Here is a 14,298-nt window from a genome sequence, read left to right as displayed (position 1 = left end):
CTTTCTCATGTTCTTGACAGAAAATATCAAACACATCAATAAAATGCTTGCTATTGAGAATTCCATTAAAGTTTTCAGTAGTGTCAAAGAAGCGACTAATGAGAATCCTGTGATCAGTTAAGGCAGTAGAAAGAATGGTAGAGACTGCTTGGAGGCTCATGGAGAGCTGGAAGGAGAAGCTGAAGATGAGTTTCATGTAAGGGAGAGCATTTGAGTTGGGTCTTGAAGAACAGATAATTCAAAGAAAAGGAGAACTGGGGAGGAAGGGGCACACTCCAGATTCTGCAAACAGTAGGAGAAAATACACGGCCTAGGCAGAGAGAACACCTCAAGCATATGGGAAGTCCGAGGCCAAACTCTAGTTTGTAAGAGCTAAATGGAAGAATCTGTCCTTACTGTTGGCTTTGAAATCAGTCATGGTAAAAAAGGCTGGGAAGAGATATGAATAGAGTTAAATTTGGGGAAGATACATCTGACATTTTTTTATTCCAAGGCTATCTTTAAGTTGTGGATATTCATTAAGCTGTATGCTTATTATTGGTGCACATTTCTATTATGTTTCAACAAAAAGTTCACTTACATTAAGTTACCTATAATAAATCTCACCCTGAGGCTAGTAAATTTTAGCTTTAATCTTTTCAGAATTTTGCTTCCTTTTTTTCATAATGAAATGTGCAAACAAGACTATCTCATTTAATATACTATGGATATCTCTCCTTAGTAAAAGGAACACCACAGCATCGATTCTAAGAACATTTAAGTTGCTTTCAGTGACTGTTCCAGTTTACACTTCCAATAGTAATGTTTTAGAGTGAGGAATGAGATCTCACAACACAGGACACAGCTGTTGCTAAAGAAAAAAGAAAGCAAAAAGGTTAAGAAATGAAAAGGAACCTGATAAAGCAGAATATAAATAATCAAATCATACTACATAATAGAAATTCTTAGATTGGGGGCACCTGGGTGGCTCAGTTGGTTAAGCATCTGCTTTCAGCTCAGGTCATGATCCCAAGGTCCTGGGATTGAGCCCCACAATGCACTCCCTGCTCAGCAGGAAGCCTGCTTCTCCCTCTCCCTCTCTGCCTCTCCCCCAACTCGTGCTTGTTCTCTCTCTCTCTAACAAAATCTTTTTTGAAAAAAAACTCTTAGATACAGACTAATTTTGTCACTGAAAACAAAAGTACAACTATCTAAAGAGTTAGGTGAGGAATATCACTCAGCCATAAAATAGATGAGATCCCACCATTTGCAAGACAGATGGACCTAGAGGGGTGAAATAAGTCAGAAAAAAACAAATACTGTATGATTTCACTTAAATGTGTAATCTAAAAAACAAAAACAAACAAACAAAAAACTCAGACTCAAATGCAGAAAACAAGCAGGTGGTTATAGAGGGAAGGGAGAGGGTAGGGTTAAGTGGGTGAAGGGGTGTGGAAGGTACAAGCTTCCCGTTATAGAATGAGTAAGTCACAGGGATGAAAGGCACAGCATAAGGAATATAGGCCATGATATCATAATAACACTATATGGTGATAGATGGTGGCTACACTTGCGATGAATATAGAATAACAAATAGACTTGTCAAATCACTATGTTGTATATTTGAAACTAATGTAACATTGTGTGTCAATACTTCAAATACAATACTTCAAAAAACCTCACAAATTAGGTGATAAATTGTAATCAAGTTTTTAATCTGGAGTTAAAACCAAGATAATACCTCATTAAATCAAAGCTGGAGAAAAATGAAAGAAAATTTTAAAAACTAACATTTTCAATTCACAGCTTTAATTTTAAAAATAAAATTAAAGTAGGGGAAAAAATTAAAGTCAGGACTCTGAAAAATTCCAAAGGAATAAAAGGATAACTGCCTATGATAAGAATTACATACATTCAAAAACTGAAAATTTTCTAAAACTTTGCACTAAAAAACTAGTTCTAACTCATGTTATCTATCTTGTCATTAGTAGGATCTTTCTCCAAAGAAAACCTAATTTTAATATTTGGGGATTTATTACTTTTTCAGAAACACAAGCCAGAGAAATCATTTCCCACCCTCTAAGGTTAAAGTTCTTCATTTCTAAAAATAGTAGAATCGGTTTTGAAAAAACAGAGTCAAAGCCTTCCACTTCCTTCTCTGAGTGCCCCTACGACACCTATCTTCATTTGAAATCGCACAGGCATTTTTTTGAAGCCTGTTTCTTCCCTCTTTCAAAAAGAAGAATATTTGGAAATAAGATTTTTTTCTTTTTTAAGATTTATTTATTTATTTATTTATTTATTTATTTATTTATTTATTTGAGAAAGAGAGAGAGCAGGGGCAGGTGGGCAGAGGGAGGGAGAGAGAATCTCCAGTAGGCTCCCCACTTAGCATGGAGTCAGACTCAGGGCTCGATCCCAGGACCCTGAGATCATGATCTGAGCCCAAATCAAGAGTCGGGCACGTAACCAATGAGCAACCCAGGCACCCCTGGAAGTAAGGCTTTTAAAGTAAAGCTACTTTTTTCTCCATTTTGTTTTGACATTAATCATAAATCTCTACTAAATAGTCATCTCCATGTAGCTGCAACATAATAGTAACTTTAAGTTACTCAAAAAAAACTTTCTAAATGATAAATTACATAATGAGATAAATTATCTTCAGTTGCTTATGCATTTCATTGTTTTAATTTATATAAATTATATTATTAGAAGCATAACTTTTTAAAAATCTAGGATACTGAATTAATCATGATGCCAAGTTCCTAACATACACTAGGGATTTAGGAGTTTACTATAAAAGAGAAAAAGCATTTTTTATTGTGAAACTAGAAATCAGCAACCACAACGCTTAATGTATGTGCTTATGATGCTGCGCCAACTAATGGAGACTGAAAAAGATATGATTGTGGCTTATTGGAGCTTATCAGAGATACTTGGACAGATAAATATTAAATTATTTCAATATTTAAATGTCATAAGCCATTAGTACTCTAATTTTAGAAAAGCATTAGCAGTAAATACCCAAACACTTCCCAAGGTGCTTCACCCAACAGACATTAAATATTCGAGTTCTTCTTCTTTTTTTATTTATTTATTCATGAGAGGGAAAGAGAGAGGACAGCAGAGGCAGAGGGAGAGGTAGGCTCCCCAAAGAGCAGGGAGCCTGATGTGGGACTCAATCCCAGGATCCTGAGATCTTGACCCCAGCTAAAGGCAGACGCTTAACTGACTGAGCCACTCAGGTGCTTCTGCAGGAGCACAAGTTCAAGTTCTTCTGTGGGAGATCCTACCCAATGGGAAATGAATCTATCCAACTGTGCCCTGTATCCCCTGACAGTTTTATTTTTCATCATGACTTAAGAACGTCGTGATTATGATTTTGCTTCCCAGGTAACTTGACTACAGAAAGAAACATACAGAACATAGCAAGCAAGTGTCCTTGTTCAGAAGAAAAATATTTTTTAAGATGCCATAAGAGGCATCCAGGCTTTGGCAGTCATTCTCAAACTAAGCTTAATGGGAGTCCAATCCTGAATGGGTCCAATTTTTATCAATATGATCTATCAAGGACACTGACCTTGAACTGCAACATTCTCAGAGGTAATAAATGCCATAGAAAAACACATCCAGGTAGACACCTAATAGCCTTCTCCAGATGGGCACAATATTTTGCATTCCTGCACAGGCCAAGTAAACCATGTTTTCATCTTAGGAATTTTTATACTAAAAGATCATTATAGGGTTACATAGGTGGTTCAGTGGTCTAAGCATCTGCCTTCAGCTCAGGTCATGATCCCAGGGTTCTTAGATCGAGCCCCATGTCCAGCGCCCTGCTCAGTGGGGAGTTTGCTTTTCCCTTTCCCTCTGCCCGCCCCCCACTTGTACACTCTCGCTCTGTCTCAAATAAATAAAATGTCTTTAAAAATTAAATAAAAGCTCATTTTATTTTCTCACAAGATGGATGGTGTGAAGTAATAAGAAACACATATTGGTCTCTGCTTCTGGTTCTTGGCAGAGAGAACCTAAAAGCCTTTAGAGCCATAGGAGTACTAAAAAATCTTCTATTCTAATATTTAGTCTTTGATCCTAGATCCTGACACAAAGCTCCAACAACCTCCATAATTTTGTGAGTGGTCAGAGTGTCTGACACTGAGCTCCTAAGTCCTTTGGAATTTCCTGGGTGATAAGACCATCTTTGTTCTAATGAGGTGATTTCTGGTGGACTCCTAGATGGGGCTGGTCACCAGACAGACCAAGCCATAATTAGAAGTTCAGAATTTTCAGCCCCACCTCCCATTCTCTAGAGTGGGAGAGAGAATTCATAATCCATCATGCCTTCATAATGACACCTCCATAAAAATAGTAGAGTCCGGTGAACTTCAGAGCAGGTGAACACATCTACATGCCAAGGAGGTGGCACCCAACTCCACAGGGACAGAAGCTTCTATACTCAAGACACTTCTGGATCTCACCTAATGTATGTATCTCTCTATCTGGCTCTTCATCTGTATCCTCTATCACATCCTTCATCATATAATAAGCTGGGAAATACAACTTTGTGTTTCCCTGAGTTCTGTGAGCCATTTATCGTACCTAATGTGGGAGTTGTGAAACTGATTTCTAGTGGGTTAGGCAGAAGTCCTGAAGACAACCTGGACCCTACAACTGGTGTCTGGAGTGAGGGCCATCTTGTAGGACTGAGCTTTTGCCCTGCGGGACCTGGTGCAAACTTCACGCAGGTAGAATCAGAACTGAATTGAATTGTATGGCACTTGGCTGGTGTCGCAGAATTGGTTAGTGTGGGGGGAAAAAACCCACACAGCTGGTGACCAAAGGTGTCAGAAATTGTGTGTGAGAATAAAGGAGAAACAAAGGAATGGTTTTTCTAGACAGATGGACTCTACTTCCCTTCAGTAATTTTAGTTAACTCTCTCAGCTGAGAGGGTTTAAGTTAACTCTCTTAATTTTCAAAAAAAAAAAATAATAATAATAATAATAATAATAATAATTTCCCAATGCATTTAACACTGAATAGTATTTTTTAAGAATTAAGAGCAAAAAATATTTGTCTTTTGTGGTATCAAAAAAATAAAATTCATATTTATATTAGGCAGTCCGGAAATTAACCCATGGGTTCTCAACAGAAGCCATTGGAGAAGAAACCAAGGAGAGAAAATAAAGGGACCCAGGAGTAACCTTCAGAACTCTCAACAGGGGGAGCAAAAGAGACCATCTCAACAGCCCAGAACAGATGGAAACCTTCGCAACATGACCGAAAGGAATCAAAAATTCTTATCCATGCTCATATGAGAGGCAGTAACAAAGACTGGCGATGCTTGATAGTTTTAGCAGGCAGTTCTGCTAACAGACATTTTCGCACAAGGCCATCTCTGCCGTTGTTAATGGAAAATGATAGCCTGACCACAATTCCAATTTCCCAACAATATTGAAAAGGGAAGACTAATTCTGGCCACCTGACTTCTGTAACTGTTTTTATGCAATACTTGCAAGTACATATGCAAGAGATTAGAGACTTTGCTTCTACACTCTTTCCTAGGAGAGGCACAGTGAGTACCGAGAGGGGTGCTCACAGAGATTCAAATAAAAAATTAAAGTCCACATTGGGAATACTAGATACACCAGCTTAACAGATGTACTTTTTCTCATTAAATAAGGTAACTACAGGTCCCGTTCCAACAGCAGCTCCACTTGGGTGCAAATACATGCCAATGATTACAGTAGCTATAGTATTTCTTTGGAACAGGCCTGTTATTCAAATCATTGTTGGAGACTCTATTACAATATCCCCAGAAAGTTGGGAGGCAAAACACAAAAGGCCCCAGTCTAGCAGGTGATGATACTGTTTATATTTACGCAATCTCTTCTACTACATTGCAAGGACAGCCGCAACAAACTCTTTAAACTCACTTCCTACCACCACAGACTTCATTAATAAGTTCCTACCTCTTACAAAGACTATCTGGTAAAAAACATTGATGTTAGAATTTCAGACACAAGGACTTCCATTGTAAGGCGTGATAATCATAATGACATGAACTTGTGATCACTTAAAACCTCACTCCATAATCACTTTATCTTTCTCCAACTCTCAAATGATTCTAGATTAAAACTGGCACTCTTCTGCTTTTTCCAGTCTCTAAGGCGAACAACATGAAACAACTGTCCTCCAAAGAGAGTTCAATTTCTCTTTCCCTAGTTTGCCAAAAATGCCACAGGGAAGGAATCAAAACAACTAAGCCTTTGCTTGAGTTTTTGCCAAGAAAATTTTCCCTCACTTCCTTGTTCATATAAACTCTCAAAAAAAAAAAAAAATCCTCTTCCACACAAAAACAGGAGTGAGTAGAACCATATTTTTTGCCTTTTCCAAAGGCCTATTTTATAGGTACAGTCTAGTTGGGCCTACACATTGCTTTTCTCTGTAACACACTGGCTGCAGCAAAGACCTCACAAGAAGATAACATTTAAAGCAATGTTCGGGCAGCAGTACCATAGGACCCAAAGGGATTGCTCTAAATTTTTCAAGAGATTAAACTATGGAATACATCCAAGGGGGAAGAATTAAGAAAAAAAAAAAAAAGGAAATGAAAATACAATTATAGCTACTGTCAGTGCACCTGTGAAAACCAATCCCTCAGGTTTTAGCCAGTGGAGCTAGGGTTTTGAATTTTAAATAAAGATCCCTATAACCTGGCAAGTTACTTAACATGTCTCAACTTTCATATCCTTAACTATTAAATACCTCACACCCATGTATTTCAGAAGACTGATGATCAAACACCATGTGTCAAACACAGAAACTGAGGTGTATGAATAATAGAGAGAAAACAGCTTCAAATGAGTAGGACTCACGAAAAATTTAATCACAAATTAAAATTCTACCAACTATAGGCCTTTTTTTTTTTTAGGCCTTTTTTATTTAATATTTTATCACATATCATTCACTATCAGATACTGTGTGGGCTTCTGGCATTATCTCAATATCATCCTTCTGCCTGTAATTTCCAACTAAATATCTATGTGAAGCCATTTCCAACCTGTTAATCTCTCCAAATCTGTGAATCTTCCCAACCTTCTGCAAGTTAAATTCTTCTATGTTCCCAAAGCATCTTGCTCATGCCATTATTATATGTTTTATGGGATAATGGGAGGTGTATGAGCCCCAATACTTTCTGAAAAATGGACTCCAGAGGGCAGAAATCCTTCACAGCTCCATGTACCCAGTAATCTACCAGTGACTAGCACACAGTAGGCAACAAAAAAATGTGAATGAATGAATGAATATATTAATAGTCTCTAAAAGAGGAAAGAAATCAAACATCTTCTAAAGGGACTTCTATCTTTAACACAGATTACAAGAGCATTAAGTTAGATTTTTCAAGCAGAAATTTTAGTTTAAACACACTGTCAACGACCTAACTGTCTCTGTGCCTCTACATAATACTTACTGGCTGGAACAATGAAATCTCCATGTAACTCATAGGTCATAAGAGGTTCTGGAAGACTCCTGTATGAAAAGGACAGTTCAGAATTACCAAACACATCACTGCTCTTTGCGCTCAATTGTTATAAGAGATTATAAATATAATGTGCAATTCTAGGCTAATGTGTAAAACTTTCCCTAGGAAATCTTTTACATATCAAAAAGATCTATAAATCAAATGGATTACTTTACTATCTGTACCAGGGACTACCAAAGCTTAAGCAGCCACAAATCCCTATCAGATCTAGTCACATATTTCATAATCTTGGAAAGTACCTTTACAAACATCTGATTTTATATATAAAACTTCCTTCTATACTAACTTATTTAAAGTCAAACATTCTATCTAACCAAATATAAGTATATAGTTTTGAAAATCATCTCTAGGATATTAATTGAAGATGCTAAAAAAAAATTAAAAACTTTAAACAAATATTCTCTCCGCTTACATATCTCTACTATAGAAATATGATATCCATTTTTGGTTTATGCCTATGAAACATTAAAAGAGATATGAAATAAAATTGATAATAAAATATCCACATAATTTTAATCTTCTACCAAGCAGATTACACAAATGGTAGTGTATTTTATCCTGTGGTCAACAGAATACTACATTTCAGTCAATCTTTATACGTATCTTAAATTTTAAAAGACCAGATCTCCAATCTCTGTAAAAACACTTAAAGAACGCTTAGACAAGTATCAATCTGCACAGTCTTTCTGGAGGGCAATCTGGCAAGATATTAAAAATTGTTAAGAGGTTTATATTGTGTAACCCAGAATTCCTCTTCAAATGCTTAAGAAAAAAAAAATCAAAGACACAAAAAAAATTAAGGCATATACAAAAGCCAAGAAGAAATGTGGGGATAAAGGAGTTTATTTCCTATTCATAAAGAGGACAATTAATCAACAAGACATAATAATCCTAAATGTTAATGTATTTAATAATAACAGGAGTTTCAAAATACATGAAGCAAATATCGATGGAACTATAAGAAGAAACAGACAAATCCACAACCATGGCTGAAGATTTAAATACTTCTCTGTTGGAGTAACTGATGGAACAAGTAAACAAAAAAAAATCAGGATACAGAGTATCTGAATAAAGCTATCAACTAATTTTACCTAATTGATATGTCCCTCACCTAAATGACACCCCATCCAAAAGGAATAGAAAACACATTCTTTCCCAGTGCATATGGAACATTTATCAAGATAAGCCATATTTTAGGCCATTGAACAAATCTCAATTTAAAAGGGTTTAATGTATACCAGCTTTCTCTGATTACAATAAAAACTGAAGGGGGAATCTCTGGGTGGCTCAGCAGTTTAGCGCCTGCCTTCGGCCCAGGGCATGATCCTGGATTCCTGGGATCAAGTCCCACATCAGCCTCCCTGCATGGAGCCTGCTTCTCCCTCTTCCTGTGTCTCTGCCTCTCTCTCTCCCTTTGTTTCTCATGAATAAATAAATAAAATGTTTTAAAAGAAACTGAAGTAAAAATCAATAACAGAAAGATATGTGGAAAACCCCAAAGAAAGAGAAACTAGAAAGTATTTTGAACCAAATGAAAATGAAAACACAACAGACTTTAAGGGATGTTACTAGTAAAGTAGTATTCAGTGGTAAATTTGTATCATTCAACACCTATATAAGAAGACAGGCCTTAAACCAAAGACTTCACTTTCTATCTTGAAGAGTCAGAGAAAAAAAGAATAAATTAAACCCCAAATAAGCAAGGGAACAGAAATAAAATCAACAAGATTCAAATTCAACAAGATAAATAAACAAATAATACATCATGCCCTAGTTGGGTTTATCACACAAATGTGGTACTGCCTTAATATTAAAACAAAATCAATGTAATTTGCCGCACTAGCAAACTAAAATAGAAAAACTGTATGGTCCGCTCAATAGACAATTTAGAGGAGAAAAGAGAGCTTTTCCTTTTTCCTACAAGTGGTACTCGAATAATTAGGCATTCATATTCCAAAGCAAACTTGGATCCTAATCTTATATCTTACATAAAAATGAACTCAAAACAGATCACAGATCTAAAAGTATAACCTAAAACCATAAAACTTCTAGAAGAAAATATAAAAGAAAACCTTTGTGACTTTGGGTTAGGCAAAGATTTTTGGTACATCACCAAAAGTACAGTTAAAAAAAAGAAAGAATGATAAACTGGGACTTCATCAAAATTGATGCTATTTAAAAGATACTAGTAAAAGAAGGAAAAGACAAGCCACAGACTGAATAAAACATTTGCAAAACACGTATCTGAGAAAGGATGTATCCAAAATACATTTTAAAATTATCAAAATATAATAAGGAAACAAATAGTTGTTTTTTTTAATTGCATGAAAGACACAGACATTTCACCCAAGAAGACACACAGATAGCAAATATGCACATAAAAAGTTTAAGATTATCAGTATTTATGGAAGTGAAAATTAAAAGCACAAGATACCACTACACACCTGTCTGAATGGCTAAAATGAAGACAACTGACCATATCAAGAGTTCACAAGAACTCTTGCACATTTCTGGGGAGAATGTAAAAAAATATAACCACTCTGCGAAAACTTTAAAAAAAAAACACACATTTCATGGGCAGCCCTGGTGGTACAGCGGTTTAGCACCGCCTGCAGCCAAGGGCATGATCCTGGAGACCCGGGATCGAGTCCCATGTCAGGCTCTCTGTATGGTGCCTGCTTCTCCCTCTGCCTGTGTCTCTGCCTCTCTCTCTCTTTGTCTCTGTCTCTATGAATAAATAAGTAAAATCTTTAAAAAAAAAAAAAACAGTTCGTCAGTTTCCCAAAATGTTAAACATATATCCAATATACAATCAAGACAGACATTCCACTCTTAGGGCTTGAGTCAAGAGAAATATGAGCTTGTTCACTCAAAGAATTTTTGGTTGCTTTATCTGTAATAGCCAGAAGCTACAAACAACCCAAATATCCATCAAGAGCTGAACAGATGTTTTAAAAAATCTTGGGTGACTCACTCAGTTAAGCATCCAATTCTTGATTTGGGCTCAGGTTATTATCTCAGAGTCATGAGATCGAGCTCTACATCAGGCTCAGTGTTCAGTGGGGAGTCAGCTTGAGATTCTCTCCCTCTTTTCTTGTCCCCCACCCTTGGACTCTCTCTCTCACATAAATAAATCTTTTAAAAAAAAGTCTGTGGTGTATCCATACAATGGAACAGTGGTTAGCAACAAGGAGTGAACTACTGTACATGCTACAAAACAAACGAGCCTCTAATTATGCTAAATGAAAGCACCCAGTTTTTTTTTAATTTTTTTAAAAAAATTTCCTTCCATTTATATGAAATTATAAGAAACGAAAATTAATGTACAGGGACAGAAAGCAGACCAGTGGTTGCCTAGGAATAAGAGAGTGGGAAGAGAAGGGTAGGAGAGAGGGATTCCCAAGGGGCATGAGGACACTTTGGGGGGTAGTGGTTAGGTTCACTATCTTGATTATGGTAACTGCTTTACAGGTGTGTATGCACATGTCAATCTTATCACAATGTACACTATAAAAATATGTTGTTTATTACAGGTCCATTTCACTTCAATAAAGCTGTTTAAAAAATAAAACAGATGGAAAAATATATTTACAGGTCATATTGCCTACACACAACTTAGGATACTACAGAACACACACACACAAAGACAACTGTAGACACATAAACTAAAACTTAAAGCAAAGCCCTAGTGAAGAAAAGCTGTTCCTTATTTCCTCTCTCCCTCCCCTCCATCTCCTACGCTCTCATTTAAAGAAAAATAAAATCAATTATACCACAGCCTAAATAAAAAGAAGTAAACCTTCAGAGTTTTTTGTTTCAAAATATGGATAAATGGAAAATGGCAATGAAGGAAAATGAGGACTTAGCACAGAAGGAAAACTAAACAGTACTGAAAAAAAAGTGGGGGGAGGAGGCGGGGGTGTGTGTGTGTGGAAGAGAACAACCTAGAAAAGCCATAGAGAGCATTTCTCTTCTAGTAAAAATGAATTTGCATCGAAATACCTTCTACAAGCTACTTCTACCATTGCCATATGTCGGCTACTCAATACAGCATAAATAATAAGTATTAAATATTGTTGATGATAGGGAAGCAGTAATAAACATGACAAGTTCCCCACACAAAATGTATTATACTGAGTCACTGTGACTCTTAACTTGCCATCCAACATGTTTCGAGCTACCTCTCTGTGCCACCCCTTGGGATCTGTCTATGAATATAAATCATAATATTTATCTAAGCTAGCATTTTCCTCCTGAAGAGTTCCATTCCAATTTGCAGGCTTTAAAGTTTCCTCTAGGTAAAATCAGTTTACTAAAAACCTCAAAAATAGCTCATTTGCCCCCTCATGATGGGAAACCATCATAATGAACACATCGCTGGAAATCAAAATTATGGTCTGAATCGATAGGCAATCAATCAGAGAGTTGGTATCCAGCCCTCTAAAACACTAAAGTAAAGAATCTTTGCCTCAAGTTAGTAGAAAAAAAAGGAAGAGGCCATACATGTATTTGACGCGCATCTTTTCTTTATCTTTCTCTTAGTGTTTTAGGGATTTGGCTATTTCCCTTCTTACACCTCCAACCTCCCAACCAGTAAGATGGCTGGGTTATTTGCAGTGAGAAGAATTCAAGAGCAACAGCTTTTTTGGTGAGAAAAACTATATTCAACTTTGTGCTATGGTACCCTAAGTGACAAAGCTAGGATTCCAACCCACACAGGCTTCCTCCAATCATGCTCTTGACCATCACACCATATTACTTCTTGTGCTGAGAGAAATGCACATGCTCAGGCCATAACCAGATAGCCAAAATAAAAATTCAGTTTTCTCTCATTTGGTGCATCACCAGAAAAAGTATTACTTAAAACCCTAATTACTGAATTTTTGTTGCTAAAAATAACACAGCGGAGAGAACAGCAACCTAACTTTCAAAATCTCCCAAGGCATCTGCCATTTTATGATAATCACTTTATCACATTCAGGCAGACTGTGTATATTGTTAGGAGTGAAGTTATATAATAATAGCATCTCATAATGTTGTTCTGTAGGCAATGTTTGCTTAAAAGCAGAATTCAAAAGATAAAGCAACGTAATGAGAGAAAAAGGCAGAAAAAGCACACAAGACCAGTAGTGATAAGGAACTAGCTTCAAAAAGTATCAAGAACCAAAAAGAAATTTTATGTATGGTAGTCAATAAAAAGATCCTGTAAGTTTATTAAACTACTTACCCCATCAGGAAAAAAAAGGACTATGTAGAACAGGGTGGGAAAAAAAACCGCGACTGTTACAAAAGAATTGGATTTTTGCCTTTAGTTTCCCACCTTGATCAATCCCTTTAATTGTACTAGCCATGAGTTCACCAAACAGTAAAATGGGTTTAAAGCTACCTCCTGGAGTGGCAGCACCCCTTGTTCATCAAGTTAATATATGCAAGTCATTATATTTTTTACATCTCTCTCCCGTTCTTTCCTTCATCCATTACAGGATTTCCCAATCTCAACACTATTGACATTCCATTCATTTGGGGACAATGGTAGGTTGCCTCCTGCACTGTAGGATGTTCAGCAGCCCATCACTGGCCTCCACTCATCACATGCCAGTAGCACCTCCTTTCCAGCAACTGTGATAACCAACAATATTTCCAGATGTTGCCAAATATCACCTGGGGGATGCAAAATTTCCCTGTATCTGAGTGACATACAGTTCTAAATGTTAGAGATACTACAGTGAACAAGACATTTAAGATACCTATCTATCTTCAGGAAGTTTACATTCTAATCCCCAAGTGCGAGCTAATGAGTTTCGTTTTGTCCATAATTCACTATTAGTCACTATTAGTGGCAGATAAGGAGATAGACATTAACATATAGCTTTAGCATTAATTTTATCCCCTTATCAACTAGGGACAACAATAATGCACTTCGTAGTTCAATAAAAAATGTAAACAATGGTTAAAATTGTTTGTTTAAATAAAATATTCAATACTTATTAAAATTATCTTGTTTAAATACTCAAAAATAGGTAATACACATCTAAACTCACTGATAAATTTTAATCTCATTAAAAAAGTGGGACAACCAGGGGCACTGGGGTGCTTCAGTTGGTTAGGCATCTGACTCTGAAGTTCAGCTCAGGTCATGATCTCTGGGTTGAGGTTGAGTCCCATGTGGGGCTCCACATTCAGCAAGGAATCTGTTTGAGATTCCCCTTCTCCCTCTGCCCCTCCCCCTGCTTGCACACACTCTCTAAAATAAATCTTTAAAAACAAAGAAATGAAAAAGTGAGACTACCAGGTAACACAGGTCTCCTTACATAATACAGAATGAATATTAACACCACAACAATGTATTCTTCAAATAAATCAATTTAAAAAAAACCTAACCTGAATATAATAAAGTCTACATATTTAACTGCTAGTTTACAGGAAATATGATGGCTAGAGAAACATGTTAAACGACACCATGACACAATCTGCCACATCTAAAACACAGAAATTTCTATGTAAGAATGACCCAGGTTGGAGCACGTGGGTGGCACAACTGGTTGAGTGTCCAATTCTTGGTTTTGGCTCTGGTCATGATCTCAGAGTCATGAGATCAAGCCAAAGCCCCTCACTGAGCTCCATGCTCAGTGCAGAATCTGCTTAAAAGACTCTTTCTCCCTCTCTCTCTGCCTCCCTCCTCTCTCTCTCTCTCTCTCTCTCATAAATAAATAAATCTTTAAAAAATAAAAAATAAATAGAAATGACTCAGGTTCATAAACAAACAAATAAAAATGCC

At 36.5% G+C, this 14,298-nt stretch overlaps 1 protein-coding gene across 2 annotated transcripts in view; it reads right to left on the bottom strand.

Annotated features, from left to right (window-relative positions):
- The window catches only part of ARHGAP10 (Rho GTPase activating protein 10), a 312,621-nt gene that overhangs the window by 102,604 nt on the left and 195,719 nt on the right, over nt 1–14,298 (bottom strand). For both annotated transcript variants that reach the window (XM_072724789.1, XM_026018180.2), the window contains one exon: nt 7,449–7,507. In XM_072724789.1, the coding sequence (XP_072580890.1) occupies nt 7,449–7,507 (59 nt within the window). The remainder of the gene's footprint in view (nt 1–7,448; nt 7,508–14,298) is intronic.

Source organism: Vulpes vulpes, chromosome 10, assembly GCF_048418805.1.
Source record: "Vulpes vulpes isolate BD-2025 chromosome 10, VulVul3, whole genome shotgun sequence".
Lineage (NCBI taxonomy): Eukaryota > Metazoa > Chordata > Mammalia > Carnivora > Canidae > Vulpes > Vulpes vulpes.
This window is presented reverse-complemented; position numbering and strand designations above follow the sequence as displayed.